Source organism: Crocuta crocuta, unplaced genomic scaffold, assembly GCF_008692635.1.
Source record: "Crocuta crocuta isolate KB4526 unplaced genomic scaffold, BGI_CrCroc_1.0 scaffold625, whole genome shotgun sequence".
Taxonomy (NCBI): Eukaryota; Metazoa; Chordata; class Mammalia; order Carnivora; family Hyaenidae; genus Crocuta; species Crocuta crocuta.
The window spans coordinates 65503-90564 of NW_027530192.1; the positions used below are offsets into that span (position 1 = coordinate 65503).

Sequence of the window (25062 nt, forward strand, 5' to 3'; positions counted from 1 at the left end):
TGGGCTGGCCCAGAGGGCCTTTGGGTGTGCCTGCTAACCAACCAGTCACCCTGAACAGACAAGCACTAGATTCTAACAGGCTCCAGGCTTTATCCCCAGTTACCATGACAACCAGACTTCACGGTGACGGATGGTATTGATTGACTGACAGACTCTTCGTGTCTTGGCTTTGTCCCCATCCCCCCTAAGTCATTTGCATACACATGGAACTAAGAGACCCTCAGCACCATTCTTCTGATCTTGTTCTGATTTTGAATTTCTATCTCTATCATTGAAAGAGCCCCAGCCATTTAAATGAGAAAACGGTGTGATGATGTCAAAACTACCGCCCAAAGCCACCCTTAGCTCTCTCTCTCCCACAGGTGACGTAACGTGGCATGGAGGACATGCGTTTTGGACACAGACTTTGGTTCAACCCAAGTCTACTATTTACTTACTGTATAATTTTGGGCAAGTGACTTAAACTATCTAAGCCTCTGTCTACTCCTCTTAAAAGTGGGAATAATTGTACCTGCTGTGGAGAGATGTGCAACTATGAAATAAGATAACACATGGGAAAGCTTTGCCTAGTACATAACAGGTACTTAGCAAATGTGGGCATTCTCTTGGTCTGAACTCATTCAGCACATAACAGTTTATACTGCAGAAAGTTTAAGAAAATTTGTTTTGACAAATTCCTCAGCCTCCATCATTCTCTGATTTTCCTGGCTTAGCATCAGGGACCATGAGCCCAGTCTGGGTATGGTATAGCATTTGTTGCAATAGTAATCATAGTAATACTTGACTATCATTGCTGGTTCTGAGCCAGGGATGATCCCAAGCATTGTACATGGTGCAGCTTAACTCACCTAACCACCACAAACAACACTAGGAGGTGGACATGACAAAAGCCCCCACCTTCCAGACGAGGAAACCATGGCACACAGAGGTTAAACAATTTGCCCAGAGAGTTAGTGTGCAGCGGTGAATTTTAGCTCAGGTGGTTTCCACTCCAGAGAGATGGAAAATCTCTGCTATATTCACTCTCTCATCATGGCCCCCTCAGCCACCTCAATTCTACTGCCTCTTGTTTGTGTGTGTGGCCAAAATAATCTAGAAGGGGCAGAGTCCCTGAAAATACTTGTTACCAGTCAGGAGACAGAACTGAGGTTGTAGTCCCACACCACCCAATGAGAGCATGGATTCCCCTCTTTGAGCCTCTTTGTAGAATGGGGTGCTCAGGGAACAGGGGCGTGGTAAGGCTACTGCTACTCATGCCACATGGGGAACATTTCTCTGCACAGCTAACACTAATGTGATGAAATGAAACATGCAACCACATTTGATGTAACACCTTACATCGCACCGTGATTCCTGGACCTGTTTATTATGGAATTTGGGGCAAGTAACCTAACAATAGTAGCTAAGATCTATTGAACACTTAATCGTGTCAGACACTGTTTTTAGGGAGTCATGTGTGGAAACTATCATCCCCATTTTACAAATGGGGAGAATAAAGCCCAAAGAGGGTCAGGTAACATATGTGAACTACTAGGAGAATGCAAAACAGACTCCAGAATTCACATTCTTAACCACCACAATTATTGCTTTTTCCAACCAGCAAGCCTGAAAAAATGGACAAATGCTCCCAGTTCCCTAAGAGTGCTGTGAGCTTCCAATGAGATAACACAGAATGAAAGTGCTTTCTAAAAATGTCATCTCTTAACCAGGTGTGAGATATTACAAAATGTGGTTTGTATCATCATCAACCAAAAGGAGATCTGTGACTACCAAAACATTTTAGAGGTATTGTCTAGATTGGCTGGACTCAGCCCATCCCTGAGCAGTCCTGGGGGCTTGTCACATGCCAGGGTCTGTGCCAAGACTTGTAAAACCCAAGAGAAAATTTTATAAGTTTGCAGATAATTGGAAGAACAGACCAAGAAACTGACAGTTGCTAGGGTATGCTAAATACTAGGCAGGAGAAAGCACCCGGATACCATGGGGGACACACAAGGAGATCATGGGGACACAGATTTGGACCCTTGGAAGAGAAGGAAGGCTTTCTAGAGCCAAGTGGAAGAGGGAACAGCATATGAAAGGCACAGAGGGACTTGTACTATTATCCTTAAGTGGTTGGGAAGAAACATGAGTTTCAATGGATAAACAGCACAGAGGGGGCAAGTAAGTTAAGCTTATACTTCCCAGCTAAAGAATCATCTTTTCCAATGTTATCACATGAAAGGGACTCTATGAGGCTCCCCTTTCCTTCTGAGGCTGTCTGTGGGGACAACCAATGTAGCAAAGCGACACAGTAGAGAGATCACAGCAACCCGAATGGCATTTGCTTGTTGCAAAGAGATAAATAATGGATTACACCTGCTGTTTTCCACCTGTTGGTTTTCATCTGAGGAGTGACAGATTTGCTGCATTCTGCCACCTCAGAAGTCAAGCTGCCTGGTCCTGCCTCTGAGCCACATTGATACAGCCTCTCCATGGAGGCGTGAGAGCAGCTCTCACGCCTGGACCACAGCCAAGACCAGGTTGGGAAGAAGCAAGTAGACATGGTGGCCAGGGACATGTCCCCTGGGCTCCTGGCCTGCCAGGAGGGTGCCACAACAGCTCTTCTTGAGGCCAGGCTAGAGTGGGAAGGAGCCCAGGGGCCCCCAGTACTTCCTCCACTGACTTTGCATCTCCCTCTTTTCTACTCTTGAGTTTAGGTCAGGGTGGCTTTTCTGAGCAGAATCCTGATGCTGGGGACACTAGGCCTATACATAGTCTCCCTCTATTCTCAATGTGTCCCCACTTTGGCTAATTCCTACTCATCTTTTCAGATTGGCCTCCGATACCCTTCCTCTGACCCCCAGGCAAGACTTTTCTGACTCTGTTGCCTTCTTCTACAGCCGTCATCATACAGAGCAATAACTGTTGCCTTCCATTTCTTCCCCCTTGCCTGTGAGCTCACTGAGAGTAGATGCTCTTGAGTCCTCCTTATTTCCAGATGCCTGGCACACAGTAAGGAGTCATTAAGTACTTAACCCAGCTTGTTTCCGATGTTCCCCAGGTGTTCTGGTGTGTTCTTAAGATTTCAGAACCATGGCTTTGGAAGAGGCCTTAAAAGACCACTGGTCAACTCTTCAAGCCCTTTAACAGTGCTCCTTGCAGACAAATAGCCTGTGCTTGGTACACTCTTGGTATGGGAAGCTCACCGCCTTGTGAAACATCTCTGGTCTGGGACCGTGATGATGACTGACCTTATGATTCACTTAACTCTGTGCTCTTGTAACTTCTGCCCTTCTCGCCCTCGTTCTTGCCTTTGCAACCCCACAAATAAGCTTATTTCTTCTTCCCCAAGATAACCTCCCAGTGCGCCTAATCTAGCTCTACCGATCTCTATCAGACCTTTCCTCTCCTGTTCAGGTCAACATCCCGCATCCCCTCAAACATTCCCAGAGGATACTCCCTATTGCCTTTTTTCTCTTTTTTAGTTTTATTACGGTAAGAACACTTAACATGAGCTCTACTCTTTTAACCAAGTAACAAAATTTTAAGTGGAGAATACAGTCTTCTTAACTATAGAGACAATGGTGTATAGCATATCTCTAGAACCTACGTAATTGAGACATTAGGCCCACTGATTAGAAACGCCTCATTTCTCCCCTCCCAACTCCTGCCAACCACAATTCTACACTCTGATTCTAGCAGTTTGACTATCTTACATGCCTCATATAAGTGGAATCATGCATATTGGTTCTTCGGTGATTATTTCATTTAGCACAATGTCCTCAAGGTTCCCCTGTGTTCTTTCATATGGTAGGATTTCCTTTTTTTTTTTTTTTTTAAGGCTGAGTCATGTTCAGTGAATATCATATTTTCTTATTTCCTTTATAAAATGTGGACCCCAAAACTTTGTACCAGGCTCTGGGTTTCTTTAAGCTGCACAGAGAAAATGAGATTATCCACTCCCTTACTTTACTGATTATAATTTGTGCTCGCTTCGGCAGCACATATACTTTATTGATTTTAATTTTCACCTGGGGTTTCACCTGGCTTCACTGTCCTCCTGAGCTGAAAGTTATCAAAACTCTACAGCCTTTTCTCGTGCTTTCTGAAGCTGTGCCCTTTGTGCTTCGGCATGGTATTTTCTCCCCTGCTTTACCAAATGAGTCTCATTTTGCTATGTTTGGTCTGTCTATCCTTTCAAACCTTCTGAGGGCTTTTTGGATCATGATTCTTTATCTGAATGATCCTTGGCTTTTCGTACTTACTTCTTCTGGATAGATATGATGAACTTGGCCACTACGTCTATATCCAAGACACTGATGAAGGCACTGACTGAGACGGAGCAGAGGCCAGTGCTCTCTGGCAGGCCACCAGAGTTCTCTGTAAAACCATGGTACTCAATATCTGTTTCCAGATGCACTGAATAGGAATCACCTGGCTTATTTTTTCAACTATAGATTGCTAATTACTCAGAAATACAGAATTAGAGTTGATACAGGTGGGATGCAGGAATCTGTCTTTTAAATATGCACTCCAAATGATCTCACTATGTAGCCCAGTTTGGGAAACATCAACTGCAGTGTTTCCTGAAGTTCAAAAACCCTAACAAATGGCAGTTTGGTGGTCCAAAGCGGACATCTATGGAGTCAAGCCTGATGGGATGGGTGGAGCCACGGCAGATCATTGTTTGGTTCTATAAGTATAGCTGACCTTTGAACAACATGGATTTGAACTGTGTGCGGCCACTTCTAAGTGGAGTTTTTTCAATAAATATAATCCAAGACTATAAATGTATTTTTTCTTGCTTGTGATTTTCTTCACGACAGTTTCTCTTCTCTAGCTTACTTCATTATAAGAATGAAGTAACATATATTATAACATACAAAATATGTGTTTATCGACGATTTATGTTAACTGTAAGACCTCCTGTGAACAGTACACTATCAGTAATTAAGTTTGGGGGGAGTCAAAGTTACACTTGGATTTTCAACTGCATGAGGGGGTCAGTGCCCCAAAACCCATGTTATTCAAGAGTCAGCTGTGTAGTCAGTCCACCCATGCCACACACTCATTGGGCAAGTGCCGCACAATTCCAGGCCTTTTTCTGCTTCTTCTCCCCTCTCCCTTCTCTGCTCTTTGCTTGACAGAAGCAAGAGATCTTTGGTTCTGTGTCTTGGCTTCCAATACCAGTTTCAAGTGGGTTCAGGTCCTGGATTTTGGGACTGCATTTGACCTTCCCTGTTCTCCCTTTCCCCCCAGCTTACTGGTTTTGGTTTCCCATGGACTCTCCATAGACAGCTCTGATTGAGCACCACTACAACTTCTGATGAGACACTCCACTCCTAACCCTTGTGTATCAGAACACACTCTCATGGGACACCCTCATTTTTGTGTGGTATATTGTCCCAAACCTGCCAGCTTCTCAAGGACAAAACCTTATTCAGATGGGCGTTCTATTCCTATTACTTTAGCTCACAGAGCCTACATTGCCCAACACACAATGTGCTGGGAGTGGTACCCAGTTGGTGTCTACTTTTTCTCTCTGACAACAGAATTCTTTACCTGATGAGATAAGTGGAATTAGTGAAAATATGGCCAGCTTCTAAGAGAGCCTGACTTGAGTTTGAATCTCGGCTCCACCATTTCTTAGCTGTAGGACCTTAGGCAAGGTAATTAACCTGTATGAACTGATGGAGTCTCAACCAGAATAGAGAAGTGTGGCTACGTGTCCGAGGATGCTTTCAGCTCTCACGTCATATGATTAAGTCACAGGCCTTCCCTACAGTGGTGTCCCCAGAAGGCATATCTTTGCAGTCAGGCAGTGCTGCTCAAATCGAACTGGAATTCTCTTTCCGCTGCAGCACGTGACAGGCTGTGGTAGACCCTGCCTGAGCATAAGGGCTCTGCAGACAGCCTCCAGCCTCCCCGCACCCCAATCAGCCTGCCCTGTGGCTGTAAGCCCTCCACTGAACCCGCCTTGTAATCACTCTGGCTTCTGCCTGTGAATTCCTTTCCCTCACTTTTGTTTATCACTGGGGAAGCATTTTTTAATCACAACAATTAAATATGCTAAATCTTCCTCAATTAGAAATGCATTAACAATTAAAAGTGCTTGAACAGAAGTGGCAGAAGAAGCCCGGTGCTTGGTGCTGAGGTGCTGGTGCCTCCCAGGCAGGAGGAGCTCGGTGGCAGTGATTCAGAAACACAGGCAGGGGGCTGCAGCTCAACCCCCCACCCCTGAGATGGACAAATCCATCCCTTCTCTCCATAAATGGGAAACTGAGGCCCACAGCCATCACGGGCCTTTTCTCAGCACACACAGGGTGCCTGTGATTGGGTTTCATTTCATTTTACTTAAAAAAATTTTTGTACATATTTAAGGCATACAACAGGATGATGGGATATACAAAGTGAAATGATTACTACTGTGAAGCTAATTAACATATCTTCTCCTCACTGAGCCACCTTCTCCTGTGTGTATGTGATGGGAGCACCTGAAATCTACATTCTTCACCAAATATACGCTATGATTAACTATATTCCTCAGGCTGCACATCCGAACTCTATACCTATTCATCCTACAGGACTGCAACTTTGTTTTCTTTGACCAGCATCTTCCCCCACCTCTGCACCCCCGGCAACTGCCTTTCTCTCCTCTCTACTTCTATATATATTTATTTGACTTTTTTAGAGTCCACATATAAGTGAGATCATGCAGTTTTCCTCTTTTTGTGCCTGGTCCTCCAGGCTCACCCATGTTGTTGCAAATGGTGGGATCTCCTTCTTTTTAAAGGCGGAATATCATATATATCATATATGATAATCATATGCATATAATAGTCACGCACATATTTATACAAACGCCATAATTTCTCTATCCACTCATCTAAGTGACTGAGATTTAAATTCAGGATTCTTGACTTTTGCGATTCTTTCTGGCAGAAGCCCATACCAAAGGACCTACAGCACATATTTATTTATTCACTCACTTTCCTTACCCATCAGTCATTTATTCTGAAAATAGTTATTGAGTACCTCCTCCGCAGCAGCAGACACTGTGCTGCTATGCCGACAACAGAGGGGTGAATAAGGCACAAATCCTTGACCTCACAGAGCTTGATGGGGATGCAGGCAAGTAATTTCATTGCTCGATACCCCCTTAAAAATATTAAATCTAACCCTTAGCTCAATCAAATGACTGGCCTAAATTATTTTTCTCTTGTGCTTGTGGTTGCCATAAAAATACAATGACTGGTAATAATTATTGTATCGTTGTAGTTAAAAAAAATAATATTTCAAAAATAAAAACTCCAGTTCACAACCTTCAGAAAGATTTAGCCACAGACAAAGCTAGGCTCTGTAGCAATGGTCAGTATCTTACTCCAGTCAACTTTTCTAGCCTTACCTTGTCAACCTGACCAAGGATTGGAAACTCAGCTCTGTTCACGTACAGATTGAGGAAGTGGGACAAAATGACTTTACTGCTTTGAAAATTATGTGCCTCGTCTACAAAACTCACATTCCTCCCTGGGTCCTCAGATGTAAACAAATACAGAGTTAGCTAATGTGGGACTCACAGTTCTCGTGGGGTCAGAAGGTAGGCCGACTCCTCATGGAGATCTATCCATCTTCTAATGCCACTCTGGCCTCTCCAGGGTAAAGGAGGACCTGGGAAAAAATAATTGTGCAAATATGATCATTCATACCTGAACAAAACACGTTGGTGGTTCTGAAGAAAGAGGGAAATATTCTGACCCATATATGCTTCATGGAGTACATGACATTTGAACTGGAGCTAGAGTAGACTTTGGAAAGATGGTGAAAGAGAGAGGAAGGGGCAATGAGTACAAAAAGGGACAGTATGAAAACAGTGCCAAACACAGGCCAGGTACTGTACGAGGCACACGTGTATATGGAGATAGATGGATGAGACAGAATCGCTGCCTTGAGGAGGCTCAATGGAAAATGTGCCAAGGAAAGGGAACCAGCACTTTTGAGCAGCTTGGATGTGCAATACATATTCCTTCTCATTTCAAGACTTATGTGGGTTCGAACCACATAGAAAAGAACACTGAAATTGGGTTAGAGGATTGGGATTTCACCTTAGCTCTCTTAGACTCCAAAACCAAAGTTAGCTTTTCCTGCTGTGAGCTGGTTGTTACGTATTCACGGTCTTTAAGCATCTCAGCATTATGTGTCTCTCTGTCTCCCCATTATAGATATAACCTGGAGAGACATTCAGATATGCTTTGGAGGCTCTGTGGGCATTGAGTATGATTACACAGGCAGCACAACAGTTGGAGGACATTTATCAGGACAACAATGTGACAAACCTGGAGCTGGCAATACTGGTAAGTACTTAGTAACGGGTCTCTGAAAGGGAAGCTAGATTTTTTCTTGTACGCAAACTTAGGATATGGACGCTATTTACCCCTTCAACTGGTTCCATGTCAGCCAATGGTCACACTTCATAGGTGCTAAAAACCCCAAACCAATAACCTGCTGTGGCTCTATTTTGAATGAACCATGTGCCGAGATCACCTTAGAAATATGTGACTTCCAGATTTCAAGCGCTAGACAAAGATCTAAGTAAGAACTGGGATGAAGGGAATGTACAGACAGACAGAACCCGGAAAGTTGACTGTTGAGATAAAAGCCCATTGGGTTATAGTCTGCCGAGAGAGGATGATACAGTTACCAAGCTCAAAGAACAATTATTGGAGAAAGCTTGAACACGGATATTTTGTGGCATTTCCTGAATAAGTCAGTGAGTGCTCACGCATGCATGCAATCATTCATTCACTCATCACGTGTACTGGGATCCAGGTTACTCGCACTGTGTTAGGCTGCTCATGCCTCAGGGGCCTCAAGTTAAATAGTTTCTTCTCCATGGTGCCCTTCCCTCCTTTCTCCACTTATCTGGTCATTCACTTTTCTGGACAACTCACCTTTTGTCCGGACAATGCTCCCTCCCCTGCTGTAGATCTAACTGCCTCTTTCTCTATGCCCCTTCTGAACCCCGTAGGGACATCTGTCATGGCACCTATGATACTTAATTGAACCTACTTGGCAGGTAGCAGGCACTGAGTACACACGTGGCAATATGAATGAATGAATCCTCACTCATTTCCCGATCCTTTCCCTCTGCCATGCTGGTCTGGTCTGTCCTCCCAGTGTCTGCTAGAATTCAGAGGATGGGTCTAGTTCTAGGTCTTGGTCCTTCTCTCCTGGTTGTCCTGCTAATTCACCGAGTGAGGCAGAAGAATGGGAGACAGCTGTAAGGAGAGCACCTAAACTGTCCCAAATCTTATCAGTGGAGCTTGCCAACCAGTCTTTTGGCTTTTTGGAAAATGAACTAATGCAATTGTCTTCTTGCTGGCAGTTGAAGGAAGGCAGGCCATGGCTGTGGAAGACGTCATTCCTCGAGTGCGAGGTGGCAGTTCTGGCTGGGCTGGTGGCTTGTCTCAAAACAGGAGCATCATCACATACCGTTTCTGGGGGAGGTCATTAAAGTATAATCCTGTTATTATTGATTTTGAGGTAAGTCTTTTCGCACTTGAAGAAACTCTACGTCCATGAGGAATGAAAGTGAAGCAGACCAGATCATTTCATATTTCTTATTATGAGCCCATCAAAGAACAAGATTAAATGTAACGGCACACTGATCTGGTGGCCTCCCCGCTGGCTGACTACAGGGAGCGTGTGACTTGAAGCCCAGGCCACATGACTGCTGGGAGCAGAAGCTTAATATCTGGGCAGAGCCTAGTTTTACACTAGCAGTCCCAGAATTTCTTCAGACTTAGGTCACATTAAAAAAATAAGAACTTGCATTTATACAGAAAGACTTTAAAATCACATTTGTTCAATTGAGGGTTGGCAACATTTTTCCATAAAGGAGCTGACAGTAAATGTTTAAGGCTATGTGGGCCACATACAATCTCTCAAATTCTTCTTCTTTTTTACAAACTTTCACAAATGCAATAACCATTCTTAGCTCAAAGGCTATATGAGAACAAGCTGTGGTACCAAGCTGTATTTGCTTCCCTTGCTCAGAGTGATCTCATCCCCTTATCATAATGAACTTCTGGTCCAGAAGTGAGGCTCACTATTGAAAAGATTAGGAAACCGAGGCTCCAAGGAACTAGTGATCCATTTACAGTCACAGAGCTCATATGTTGCAGTACCTAGATCTCAGATCTTTGGACTTTATAACCAGTTTTTCACATTCCTCTACCTTAGTACCTTCCTTAAAGCCATGGTTCTTGGGCCCCTGGGTGGCTCAGCTGGTTAAGCATTTGACTTCAGCTCAGGTCATGATCTCGTGGTTCATGAGTTCAAGCCCTGCACTGGGCTCTGTGCTAACAGCTCCGAGCCTGGAGTCTGTCTCAGATTCTGTGTCTCCCTCTCTCTCTGCCCCTCCCCCAGTCTCAAGCTCTTGTGCTCTCTCTCTCTCAAAAATAAATAAACATTTTAAAACGTTTTTTAAAGAAGCCATGGTTCACGGGGCGCCTGGGTGGCTTAGTCGGTTAAGCGTCCGACTTTCGCTTAGGTCATGATCTCGCGGTTCGTGGGTTCGAGCCCCGCGTCTGTGCTCTGTGCTGACTGCCAGCTCAGAGCCTGGAGCCTATTTCAGAGTCTGTATCTCCCTCTCTCTCTGACCCTCCCCTGCTCATGCTGTCTCTCTCTCCTAGAAATAAATAAAAATATTTAAAAAAAAAAAAAAGCCATGGTTCTCAACCATTGGGGCGAGTTTACTCCCCAAGGGAAATTTGGCAGTGTCTGGGGACATTTTTGGTTGTCACAACTAGAAGGTGCCTCTGGCATCTAGTGTGCAGAGGTCAGGAATGCTGCTAAACACCTCATAATGTACAGATAGCCCCCACCAGAAAGAAATATCTGATTTCAAACATCAACAGTGCTGAAGTTGAGAAACCTGTGTTAAATCATTATCTTCATGAAGGCAGTAAAATTGTATTCAAACTACAAAGGAAATGAATTGGTCTACCAGTTGTCAAACTATTTTCTATTCATATACAAGGGTAGTCCATTAAGAAAAGAGTTGTATTTTGGGCTTTTATTATTGCTTTTTTGCCCATCTTCTCTTGACTCTTGCCCATTTTCTACATACATTTAAAATCCCAGGTATGGATACATTTTTCTTCTTAAAATATATACCAACAGTTGAACCTAAAAATCTATTGTAACACCCTGCTCTCTATGAAGAAAGAGGTCAGATGGATTAACCCTGATCTCATTTCTTCTCCAATAAGTGAGGGACCATTTTCACGCACCTGTAATTCACATAGGGTCTGAAAATTGCTATCATCAAGCTATTAGTCATTTGGTCAAAAAGTATAAGATTGATATCAGGAGCAATATATAAACTTTCACAGGCAAGAGGTGAACTTTGTGTTTGCCTTGAACAAAGCTTCCAAGGGGAAGTCTGATGTTAATGATTTGGAGAAGACGGAATATAGTCTTTGGGGAAAGAGAGCATGGGTTTGGGGTGAGAAAGATATAATTTGGATCATGGCTCAGCCACCTTTTCAGTGTATAGCCTTGGACAAGTGACTTCATTTTCTGAGCCCTAGTTTCCTGGTCTATCATGTGGGGATAATAAAATATTACATCACAAAGCTAGGGAGAAGTAGTGGATATTTAATGAATGACAGTTGAAGAAACAGGTTGATTTAGTGAATTACAGTTGAAGAAACAGGTTGACAGAGGCTAAGTAAGCTGGCCAAATCTCATCGCTGGTCAATGGCAGGGCCCAGCTTGAGCTCTGTTCCATAGATTCTAACATTCACAAACTCTTCACAACACATTTTGCCCCCTGAGAAGTTTGGATCTGATGCATTACAGTGCTGGTAGGTTATGGAGCAGGGAGGTGACAGAGCCAACACTGTATTTGTTTTTTATTGTTTATTTGTTTTTGAGAGAGACAGATATATATATATATACACATATACATATATATATGTATATATATATACATGTACATATATGTATACATGTACATATATGTATATGTATATATATATATATATATATACAGAGATAGAGAGAGAGAGAGAATGAGTGGGGGAGTGGCACAGAGCGAGGGAGACACAGAATCTGAAGCAGGCTCCAGGCTCTGAACTGTTAGCACAGAGCCCAATGTGGGGCTTGAACTCAAGAACCGCAAGATGATGGCCTGAGCAGGAGTTGGACACTTAACTGACTGAGCCACCCAGGTGTCCTGAGCTGTATTTTAAAAAGAAGATGCCTACAGATATATGAAGGATGAATTGAAGGGCTGGGAAGAGAGACAGACAGACAGACCATGGATAAGGAGGCCAGCCAAAGGATTATATGGAACCTGATGCTCAGAGAGGAGACAGTGTCTTAGTCACTTGCGTATTCCCATGGTAGCTTAGCAGTGCTTATTTATGGCAGGTACTGAGATTGAGTGACTGTGGGAATTATGTTGTGTTATGATGCTATGTCATATATTATTATGTGTTATATCATGTTGCTAATTTTACCTGTAAAATGGGAACAAGATCATGGCCAATACCTTTTTAAGCTCGAAGATTCTTTTTCTCCACCCCTCTTCCTTTCTTTCAGTCCCCACCTGCCCTTCCCAAGGAGTGCTCCCTTTCCTCTTCCTGAGGGGTCTGGGATTGAGGAGTGAGAGACCAGGGACTGAGTGCTGAGCCCCACTGGAAGGTCAGTGGGACGTTGCCCAATGGTCCTGACCTTCCCTGAAATTGAGTCATCTTTAACTAGGGCCACAGAGAAACCCATTCTGTATGCAGTTCCTAACAATGGGGCCAGATTTTCTGAACTTCCAGTAAGTGGTCATCTGCCCTTGGCTGGCCGCCTAACCAGTCCTGACATGACCAGCCTGGTGACCTCAGCTGCAGCCTGTGACCATAAGCCAAGGTCTGTTTGTCATAGATCTTTCTGTACACATTTCCAGGAACCCATTTGAGGCCACTGTATGTGCCCTCCATTGACTTTTGACTCTGGAGGAGTGAGATTGCTCCAGTGTGGCTCAGGCCTATCTCTGAATTGCCCTGTGACCTTGGCAAATCACTCTCCTCTCGGGGCCTCAGGTTACTGTCCTACAAAACGAGAGATCTGTGAAGGAGCTTTCACTTTATGACTGTGTGTTAAAATATATAGCCTTACAACCATGCTGAAGACCACCATAGGCACATGCAATTTGAATAATTTCGGCTTTTACCTTGCTATCATCACATCTAACTAATAAAAATGGTGCTTTACTTTATACTGTTCTTCCCTTTTATGATGGCATCTCTCATTCATTATTTCTTTAGATCTTCATAAGAATTCTAGGAAGACGGTTATTATTCCCATTTTATAGATAATGGGGCTTGGGTTTAGAGATGGACAGGAAAGAGTTCTAGGCCACATAACTAGGGTGTGAGCAGCATTTACTGAACTTTTACTCTGTGACAGGTTTTTATCATCTATCAGCTTTCATCCTTACAGTAAACCTGGAAGGTAAGAGTATGGTTCTCATTGTAAAGGCAAAGAAGGAAGGCTCCCTGTGTCACCTGACAGATCACATAGCCTGAACCTCGTACAGCTGAGATCCAAAGACAGATTTTCTGTTTCTGGACTCAGTGCTCTCTACTACAGCTGCTACTTCCCAGCCAGGGGTCAATTTTGCCCCCTAGGGGGATATTTGGTGATGTCAGGAGACAGTTTTGATTTTCACAACTGAAAGTTATGACCAGCATCTAGTGGGTAGAGGTCAGAGATACTTCAAAACATCCTACAACACACAGGGCAGCCCTCCTCTGCCAACAAAGAATTATCCAGCATAGATCCAGCACAGAATGCAGTAGTGCTGAGGTTCAGAAACCCTGGGCTATAGTCATTCCTAGAATGGGTAGCCTCAGATGCAAAGGACCCTTTCCCCCACCCCCCGCATACAACCATCACACTCACACCAGTGGGAGAAGTATTCTGCATTGCCGACTACCTATCAAGGATTTTAATAATTTCTGCTTTGGAGTTACTGATCAACAAAACAAAACAAAAGGAGAAAACGAATTGAAACGAAATACACGCCAAACACATGTAATACTTTAGACTTTTCCTGCTTCTTTTAAAAGTGCCGGAGAGGGCAGATGAGTTGGCGTACGTAGCTGCTGAGTTCTCTTCTTCTCCTGCGACTGGGAGAACACAGGTTTCAGAGTTAAGGAGGCCCATGTTAAGAGTGGCTCCTGCACTTAACTGTGTGATCCTGAGGTAGTCCCTCAAACACTTGGGGTCTCTGGAGTTTAGTACCTGCTTTGGATAGTGGCTGTTGAGGATCCAATGCAGTGGGATAGAGTTCTAGTTCTGTGCCTCACATGCAGCAGGGCTGGGGAGGCTTGATGGCCAGTGTGTGGGCCCTGAGTAGCTGGAAGTGCAGGGAAGGGCTCTCTATTCTTTTTGAACCCATAGATGCAGCCCATCCATGAGGTGCTGCGGCACACGAACCTGGGGCCCCTGGAGGCTAAACGCCAAAACCTGCGGCGGGCCTTGGACCAGTACCTGATGGAATTCAACAGCTGTCGCTGTGGACCGTGCTTCAACAACGGGGAGCCTGTCCTCAAGGGCACGAGGTGCGAGTGTCAGTGCCCCCTGGGTCGCGAGGGCCTTGCCTGTGAGCAAATGGAGCAGAAGGGTAAGACTCATGTACCCTCACTCAGATTCAAGCCTGACCCAGCTCAGAGGGGCCAGTGCGGAAGGGACCATTGGGGTTCCCAGCCGCCCCTCTCTGTGTCCTTTTGCCCACTACTCTGGGAACAAGCACTCTAAGCTTTATGGCTGACTCCTCCTTCTCCCTTCAATGCTTCCTACGCTTTCTACCGGCTATCAAGACCCTCTCTCAGATGAGAACTATTTTTGTTTTTTATTTTGTTTTGTTTTGCCAAGGTGTATATGGACAGGACAATTCATTTCAGGAGGGATATATCAGTTTCCTAGGGTTGCCAGAACATATTACCACAAGTTGGGGGGCTTAAAGCAACAGAAATGTATTGTCCCACATTTCTGGAAGTTAGAAGTCCAGAATTCAGGTGTATTGGCCGGGTTGGTTTCTTCTGGAGGCTCCAGAAGGTGGATCTGTTCTATGCCTTTCTCCTAGCATCTAACGGTTGCTGTTAATCCCTGGCATTCCTTGGCTTAGAGATATATCATTCCCATCCCTACCTGTCTTCACATGGTATTCTCCACTCTACATCTATTTTCTCTTCTTCTAATAAAACTAGTCATTGGATTAGGACCTACCCTAATCCCTTATGATCTCACTTTAACCTGACTTAATCTGCAAAGACCCTACTTGAAGATAAGGTCATACTTACAAGGTAATGGGCATTTGGACTTGAACATATCTTGGTGTGGGAGGGGGTCACTGTAAGAGTTAAGTAGTTGTTGTTACAGTGCAAAGATTTATGACTAAAATCAAAAGGGCTGGGGCAAGTAAGGTTTAAATGTATAGTGGTACAGCATGAACTCACTGGTACCAGGGATGAAGGTTCTGAAACAAAGATGAGAAATCCATATCCCTTAAAGAAAGAAGTCTGAAGACCTGGACGTGAGGCCCAACTACTTCACTAACTTCCCATGAGACACAGGTTAGGCATTTCTTTCTTCTGGGGTTCATCTTTCTCACTTAAGTTTCCTTTGAGCTTCAAGAATCTCTATACACGCCCAAATCCTTAAGCCTTCAATTTTCTGCACATACAAAGCTACTTATACATGAAATGATGGCAAAAACACATGGGCTACCAAATCAATGTATAAAGCAATCTCAACTGGCAACTGCAATGAAGATGATGTAAAGAAAAGGAAAAAAAAAAGGAAGTCTGGATAGGTCTATCTAAGGTAGTACTACTCTTAAAACAAACTGTTGATGCCCAGTGGTGGATGGAGTATGAGCTGATGGTGGGTTATAATGGACTCACTGGCACTGTAGCTTTCAATGGAAAGGAAGACGGCAGAGCTCTGGTGGCAGATAGGCCTTTGAAGGCCAATGTTGCCAGTTTTCCTGTGAGAACCCCCTGTAAACTGAGGGATAATATCAGTACCTTCATCACAGGACATGTTGATGTTAAATGAGCTACCCCATGTGGCAGGCTCTATTATAGTAAGTAAGAGAAGGAGATCACTCTATTGGCAGAGGATCTATCTGGGTTTGGTGCTTGTCTAAATCCCTCCTCTGTGGGCTGAAGGGAGTGCAAATTAAATCCTGACTAACTGCTTTGTACCCCGTAGGAGGAATTCTGACAGGGGTGAGCCAAGATGGTGAGTGAATTCCAGGGTCCTTAAAAAGGAAGATGCAGGGAATAAAAAACAAGTAGACAATTACCAGGGCAAAGACTGGCACAGTTTTCTCATCTAAACTGCAAGAAAGGCATTTCCTGATAGATGGGTAAATTGGGAGAAAGAAAGAAACTTCTCAGGGCTGATACAGACCAGCTCCAGGGCCCAAGGATTTCAGAGTGTAGATGGGGTTTCAGCCCTCATTTGCCTCATTGACCAGGCAGCTTTTCCAGAGGGAACCAGAGGTCAGTAAAGAATAACTAATTCTTATTCTTTGCCAGGCACTCTCTCAACAAGTCATGTGCATGAATTCATCTCTTCCCCCCAAGAATGTTAGAAATACTGTTATTAGCCCCAATTTACAGATGAGGAAACTGGGGTAGGAGGAAGGTAACATTGCTCAAAATCACCCAGCTGGGGAGTGTGAGAACCAGGATTTGGACCCAGGGGTTTGGACCCATCCTACCTAGGACTCAAGTTCTTAACTGTTACATTCTACTGATCTACATACTATGAGTCAGGAAGTTTCAGAAATGAGGGCAGAGAGTTTGAGATGATTACACTATCATTTTGGAGAGTGGTGCGAGAAGGTGTGTCCCAGTCAATGGTTATCAACCTGACCTGGCTTAAAGGGCCAAACATGAGCATTGCCTGAGTAATCACAATTATGGCATGGGCCCCCAGAACGAGTGACTTATTTGGATCCCTTGCATTCCTGTATAGGATCACAGAGATAGAGAGGAAGTGTGGATTACCTAAACATACCTCTTCAGTGGTCCAATGCCAGGCTCAGTTGCAGCCATGCTGAGTCATATGTACAGACAATGGGCACTGGAGAGGGAGGGGCATGATGCCACTGATCTGGGGGTAGTGGCAGGGCAGAGAAGATGGGTCCTCCTCCTCAGAGCCCATTTCTCCTGCAAGATTCCATTCAGTTAATTGCAGGCAACTCACAGGTAACCCATTAACCTTGTTTCAAGCACTGTGTGGACATCAGGTAGCCTTGGCGACAACAGATTTAACATTCAGCCTGACAAAGATTAATTTGGTAAGGAAATCTAAGAGTGGGAAGTCAGCCACCATGGAGACCCACTGACATTGGTCCCTATGTATTTTCCCAGCAAACTTTTGCCTGTGGGGACCAAGTCAAAGAGGTAGGAAAACAGAGACAGGGGAGCCTGCTGTGGCTGTCCCACCAGGGAGTATAATTACAGAGCTGGAAGGGACCTGAAGATAATCTAAGCCAATGATAATTCACACTGGGATCTGAAGAAACTTGCAATCTTAGGTGTTGTTCCAGAGGAGCAGGGCAAACCAGATAGACACCTCGGCTTCAAATAAAACAGCTCTACTTTCATCTAGTGGCCATATTGGGGTTCATATAAGATTTCATTTATGGGAGAAAAAAACAGTAATGAAAAAAGTGCTGGAAAATCTCCAGTGGATTAGTCCATCCTTTTCATTTACAGAGGTAAGAACTCAGGCTGAGAGAGGGTCTGCACAAAGGCACAGAGCCAGTAGGAGGCAGCAGCCCCAGGCAAGGGGATTGCATGAGCCGGACCTCCAGAGGCAACCCTCGATCAGTGCCTGTGCCCTGATGCTCTGTGCAGACTCTGTCACCCACCGTGGCCCCATCATCAGAGTCTGAGGGCCTCTGATTTGCAAACCCTCAGTCAAAAGCTCTCAAGCCTCTCCAAAGGGCTGTCAGGCTGGCCCTTGTCTGTGACTGCTTGGCTGGGTCATGCTCCCTGCTCTTCGCGCCCTCCAGTGGCTCCGTGTCATTCTTCCAGAGGAGCGTGTCTTCCTGTCTTACTCTGCTATCTATCTTCCATTGAACTGTGGATTCCAATTTCATGAGATGGGCTCTCAGAAGAGAGTCTCACTCCATCCAGAGTTTCAAATTAAGTGCAAGGCAGCAAGCACATAGGTCTTGGTTGGCTACACCAGGAATTTCCCCAAGGAGGGATTGCAGACCACTCTTGGGCAACGGGATGGGCCTCCCTCCTTATGATCCGAGCTGCTACTTATATGCTAACATCCCCCTCCCTGGGGAAATTATCTGTGCAGGAGCCAAGGCAGATGGTCACTGGAGCTGCTGGAGCTCCTGGTCTGCTTGCAGAGCGGGCACCCAGGAAAGGAGGAGAGAGTGCAACAACCCTGCACCCCAGAATGGAGGCAACTCATGTCCAGGGTGGAAAGTGCAGACCCAGGCTTGCTGAGGGCCTCTGGGCACAGAGGCAGTGGATGTCACCCCCTGAACCCACCCCTGGATAAAGACTTCTTTCTGCTGAGGGAAAAGGCAAATCGACATGGACTTTTTCTTTGTGCTGCCAACTTCCAGGAGTAGGACCAGCCTGTGCCGTCTACAACCAACTGTCCTATTACCCACAAGATGCAGTCATTCAACAACTGGGTGCTGATCGTTAACTAGGGGCTCAGTCCCGCTGATAGCACTTCCGATCATCTGAAAGAGAGAGAGAGAGATTGTGTGAGAGAGAGAGAGAGAGAGAGAGAGGGAGAGGGAGGGAGAGGGAGAGATTTCATTCCATGCCTTAGAGGGACGTATAGGATGTTAGAGGTAAGAGGCAAGCAGATCAATGGCCAATAAAACAAAATATGATGAGAATGGTCTCAGTTCTTTGATCACAATGTTTGTTCATTCACAGAACCATTACTAGGTGGTAGAAGAAGCAGATACACTGAAATAATGAGAAAAGAATGAAGACTGACTTGAGTTCCTTCAATTTTGCTTCATCTGGATTCAACATCATTTTCTTTCATTCCCTCAATCTCTTTTGTTTAGGTTCTTACCATAAACAACACATTTCCCCAGTTATCTTCTCATGGCATTCTATCCTTTTCTTCAGGGTGTTTTTCACAATCAATAAGTGTACATTGGCTGCCATATCTCCTGTGACTATGACCTGTCTCCCCTGAGATGCCAATTGTGAGGGCAGCGATTAGGTTTGTTTGGATCAGCAGTGTATTCCCAGAGGCCAGTGCTGTGCCTTGAGTTGGGAGGGACCTAACAAAGATCAAGTGAGGGACTGAACTTAGGAATCAGTTCAAAAATGTGGTCCCTATTGGTCAGCTCCCCAGACTGGATAACGGAGCTGGAGGAGCCAACCAATGCTGATCAGTGCACCTTCCCTGACCACCTGTGGGAGAGCCAATGACAGGGCCTGCCTCAGTATCCCCACCGTTCTCCAGTCATGTCTCAAATAGAGAATGTGTTGTGTTGCACTGACTTTTCTGTTTACTTCTAAGTTTCTCCTAGGGATGGGTAGCTCCTTGGCAATGGAATCTGCACTTTCCAGTAGGGACAAAAAACATCCGTTGGTTGGTATACCCTGGTGCTCTCTATCTTTCCCGAACCCTCAATCTTTTTAGAGTAATAATAAGACATATATGCATGAAACAATTAGAAGGGACTTTAGGAACATAGAGAATTAACTGCTGAGTTAATGCCAAAGGAAGTACCAAAGGAGGCCAGATGGGACAGAAATTTATGTTCCCTGGTGTGTTTTGTACATATGGAATGAGGCTTGACCCAGACCTTGAAGAACTTCTGAACAAGGCAAAGAGGGAGGAGGCCTTTAAGACATAAGGTCAGCATGTAATACAATTTAAAGGTGAGAAAGAACCTTGGGGGTGTGTGCACATGTGTTGGGAATAGAGAGTGGGGAAGAAAGTGAAGATAAATATGTCATATAAAGCAGCACAGTGCCGGGGTGCCTGGGTGGCTCAGTTGGTTAAGCGTCCATCAGTTAAGCGTCCAGCTTCAGCTCAGGTCATGATCTCACCATTTATGAGTTCAAGCACCGCGTCGGGCTCCGGGCAGGCAGCAGCTCAGAGCCTGGAGCCTGTTTCGGATTCTGTGCCTCCGTCTCTCTCTGCCCCTCCCCTGCTCATGCTCTGTCTCTGTCTCTTAAAAAAAAAAAAAAAAAAAAAAATTTAAAAAAAAACCAGCATAGTTCCTGTCACATATGGAATTAATAGCATCACCCTTATTATTATTGTTACTATTATTCTTTGAAATTTATTGCTTAGCAATTTCATTTCCGAAGTCACCAGATCCTCCATCTGAAAGAAGACAACTGCTCTCCTGCTCCTCATCCTGTCATTACTTTGCTTTTTCCTTTTTAAGTTAATTTACATTAGTAATTAATTTCCATTCATTACTTACCAGGCAGTGGTACTTACACACTAGCACCTGACAGAGGCCGAGGGGGCAATTTACAGACGACATTCAAACTTGGTCTGAAAGCTGTAATTTTCAGTTGGGGAGTTTAAAAAATCTGGCTATCCAGAGGCAATACCCTAGATCCATTAAATTCAAATGTCTGGAGATATGAGCCAGACATCAGTAGTTTTTAAGCTGTTATCGACTATATTTCAATTTACAAAAAAAGAAAGAAGAAAGTAGCCACGGCTGAGAATCCTTGAGCATCAAGGAGTCATCACATGTTCATGGGAACAGGCATCTAACAAAAAGGCAGCCACCAGAGGGTTTATCTGTGCTATCTCGTTCAGCCTTATCAAGAACCTCTTCAGATTTGTTTTAGGAGTCCCATTTCAGAGCTAAGGAAATTGAGTCTTGGCAAGGCTGAGCCTCATGGTCAGCCAAGGTTTGAATGTGGTACATGCTCCCCACCTTTGCTCTATGCTGTGTGCCAGTGCACGGACTTGTAGGATGGTGTGGGGGCACGTGGAAGAGGCGAGGAAGCGCCTTAGGGGGTAAATGTAGTCACCCAGGTGGGAGATGAGAACCCAGGGGTTGAGCAACTGCCTGGATCACCTGTGGGCCAAAACCACCAGTTGAGCGACACCGTCTTCGGTCACCAGAGCCAGAGAACCATGGCCAGCATCTGCCTTGCTCCTGCGAGGATGCTGCATCCCCAGCAGTGTCAGAAATCACAATACAAAGGCAGGGGCAGTTTCAGAAGCAGCGACCCTCCCCCAGATCAGTGCCTTTCCCTCTTTAAGAACGCCTAGCGCTTGCCAAGCAAAGGGCATAAAGCTCATCACATGTATTCTCCCTCAGGTCCTTTCAGGAGACCTGTAATCTAAGGCTTTAAAGGGAGCGGATGTAAAAACACGGCTTAAAGATATAATCTTCAGCTTGACAAGGTGTCTTCGGAAAGTAAATTAATGACAGAATGAAAAGCAATAAGGAGGGGCGGCTCTTTCTCTTCTTTGAGATAGAGGAAGATCTAAAGAGTTCCCTCAATGAATCTCTTCGGAACTATATGCCTTTAGGGTGAAGAGAACGGACAGAGACAAAGGGTAGGCTTCAGAAACCACGCCGCAGAAAGGAGAGGTGGCAGAAGGAAGCTTTCAGGAGCCATGGCAGGAAGGGGGCGTGATGTGCGTTAGCGGAAGGACATCTCTCTTCCATGAAGACCATCAGGGCTGCGACCCCTGCGCTTGGGAAATGGGCGAAGCTCCCTGGTGAGCTCTTGTGCCAGGCCCCATGCCTGGCAGATACGGAAATGAGTCAGATGTGGTCCCGGCCCTGCAAGAACGCCGATCTGGTGCAGGAAGCCAGTGATGGCACTAGGTCCGACGCCAGCAGGGAGCCCAGAGGGCTGTGGGGGCTAGCCCAGCTGGGGGAGCAATGAAGACAGCCTAGAGGAGGAGAGGATGGCCAGTGGAGCCTAGGAAATGAGTGAGGATTAGCCTAGACAAGCAAAGAAAGGTCAATAAGGGGCAGGATAACACAGAGGAAATAGCATGCAACAAAGCCACAGGGGTGGGAACTCATGAGGTGGGTTGGTGGGGGAGGTGATTACTGCTCAGCTCCGTGGTTTGAGTGCTGGTCCTTCTCAGACCTTTGGTTTGCCCACTGAGCCTTTCCCAAGGGCAGCTGGTGCTTGGTCCTGGGGAAATTTCGACAGATGGCCATTTTTCAGCCCCCCTCCAGTGTTTCTGGTGGTTCAACACCCCACAACCATTGTAATAAAGCCCAAGCATTTTTAACTGGATTCACAAGGTTCTCTATTATCTGATGCCACTATACCATCGTCATCTCCTTTTTCAAAATCTATGAGACACTTGTACTAAATATCTATTGTCCCAGGGCACCTGGAAGGCTCAGTCAGTTAAGTGTCCTACATTGGCTCATGTCATGATCTAACAGTTTGTGGGTTTGAGCCCCACGTCGGGCTTTGTGCTGACAGCTCAGAGCCTGAATCCTGCCTCAGATTCTGTGTCTTCCTCTCTCTCTGCCCCTCCCCACTTGTACTGTGTATCTCTCTCCCTCTCTCAAAAATAAAAACATTAGAGGAAATCTGTTACCCCTAATCGGATGTACAAAGCCCTATATGTCTAACTGTTGGCTCTCTGACTTCATTTCCTTCTAGTCACTCCTTCTCTCAATCATGTTGGTCTAGTCATGAAAGCCTGTTTGTGGTCCCTCACACATGCAAGCTCTCTCATGCCCCAGGACCTTTGCATCTGCTATTCCCTCTCCCCGAAATGCTCATCCCCTAAATCAGCTCATCCAAGACTCATGCCCTTGTTTCACTGAAATATTCGCACCCTTGTTTCACTGAAGTCTCTGCTCAAATATTACCTCTCCAAGGGCCATTTACCCTCATTTATTTTTATTTTTTATGGCACTTAGCACTATTACTAAATAGATACATTCAGTCTACTATTTTTCTTGGTATGCCTCCTTCCATTAAGATGCAAACTTTTTCTTGGCTAGACCCTTTGTGCCTAGAATAGTATTTGGCCTTAATACAGGGTCAACAAAGAGTTGTTGAATGAATGATGCTCAATTTAGCTCCTCAAACAGATCAGGCTTTTTGTCGTCTCCAGACCTTTGCACACACTACCCAGAAGCACCCTGCCTGCCAGCTCCCTCCACTCCAACCTCCTTGCCAGGACTCTTCAGGGAGAAGGTTAGGTGTCAACCCTGACCCCTTCCATTAGCCCACACTTCAGCAGGCGCTACTCCTTCGTATGGCTCTGTATTCCAGCACTTTCCACAGGCTATAACTGTAGCTTGTCTCTCTCCCCACCTAGTGACTTCGTGCAGAGCAAGTGGAAGCTCATCTTTACCTTTGTAGCCTTTGTACCTAGCACAGTGTCAGCACATAGGAGCTTCCTAGTAAAAGCTTCTCAGATGCTGTTCTCTGGTCCCTCTGTGTTAGAAGCAAAGCCTCTGAAATGGCCCTTGTGTCAGGAATTTGTGGGACAGAACCCCAGAGAAGACCTTTTCACAGGGCTTCCGGATCCCACAACCTTCATCAGGGGAGAGCCCACACCATTCCAAAAGGCTGGGTAAACTTCAAGACAGAGACTACTTTTTCCACCTTAGTGAAGGAAAGTCCATCAAATCGAGTTAAAAATTCTGCATCAGTGGTCTTGGGGTTTTCTCCCTCCCCTGCAAGAGATAAAGGAAAACATGTTTCCCTTCTATATTAGCAGCTTAAAATGGGAGATAAATCCTCCCGCCTACCCAGTTTTTAACAAATGGACTTTGCTGTCTAGTGGCACGATACATGTCTGATGGATCTATTTATCCATTCTATTTCTTTAGCGATAGCAGCTAAGAAGTTTTATCTATTATTTGTCTCCCTCCCCTATTCCAATTTTCCTAACCAAGCATGGAGGGCAAGCAGTTGATGGATGGATGGTGTTCTGGATAAAAGGGACCAGAATCAGATAGTTTTCAGGATATGAACAAACTGGCTTATTAACAAGGAGACCCATCAGGCAGGAGGTGGTGGGGGGAAGGAGAAGTGGATACCAGACAGTGGCCAGTGATGGATGAAGGAACACTTGGGGTTGCAAGGTGCAGACGTGAGATAACTGGTGAGTGCAGCCAGTGATAATGGCAGTGCCTGGGCTCTGGAATGGGCTCCTGCACAGAGGTGAATGTCAGGCCAGCCACTCGACTCCCTTTGACAATCCTCCAAGAATTTTCCACTGCAAACGCAATCCCCATTTCTTCTCCCTTTCTTTTCTGTAAAATGCAGTCACTATGCCCCTGAAGAGACAGATGCTAGGCAGGGGGAGAAGAAGCAGACGGTAGGCGGTGCTGGTTCATTCTGCACCCAAGATCGGAAAGGTGGTTGAGTAGCCGCCATGCGCCAGGCACTTGTGATAACAGCCCCTCTGCATATGTCACATCATTCAATCCTTGCACTGTGCCATCAGGACGATTGGCCTGAGGCACAGAGAGGGTAAGTGACTTGATGAAGATCACTCAGCTGGGAAGTGATGGATGGCATTGGGTCTTGCATCTCTGTATGTCTGGCTGCAAGCTCTTTGTTTTCTTTTTTTAATTTCTTTTGAGTTTATTTACTTTATGAAAGAGAGACAGAGAAAGCAGGGAAGGGGCGGAGAGAGGGAGAGAGAGATTCTCGAGCAGGCTGCACACTGTCAGCGCAGAGGACAACGCGGTGCTTGAACTTACGAACTGTGAGATCATGACCCTAGCATGACCCGAGTGGAAATCAAGAGTCAGATGCTTAACCCACGGAGCCACCGAGGCACCCTGCCTGGAAGCCCTCTGAAATACAGCACTGCTTCCCCACTGCAAAGACGCCAGACCAGGGGCCTTTCTCTGCCTCTTCCATGCAAGTGGACAGGCAGGCAGGCACCTGCTATGTGATGTCACCGCCACTGCTTCCACTGCAGTTGGAGGCATGGACATAGCCCGGGGACTGGGCAGTACGGCCACTTTTGAGCTGTGTGGTCTTAGGCAAATTGCTCAGTCTCTCCGAGGCTCCCTCTCATCACCTGTCA

At 45.4% G+C, this 25062-nt stretch overlaps 1 protein-coding gene across 1 annotated transcript in view; it reads left to right on the plus strand.

Annotated features, from left to right (window-relative positions):
* Positions 1–18924, plus strand: part of C8A (complement C8 alpha chain) — a gene marked incomplete at its 5' end in the record, with an annotated part of 44541 nt that extends 25617 nt beyond the window's left edge. Inside the window, 4 exons of the mRNA XM_077765244.1 lie at positions 8202–8333; positions 9365–9522; positions 14443–14665; positions 18373–18924. Of these exons, the coding sequence (XP_077621370.1) occupies positions 8202–8333; positions 9365–9522; positions 14443–14665; positions 18373–18524 (665 nt within the window). The remainder of the gene's footprint in view (positions 1–8201; positions 8334–9364; positions 9523–14442; positions 14666–18372) is intronic.
* Positions 18925–25062: the final 6138 nt, after the last annotated feature.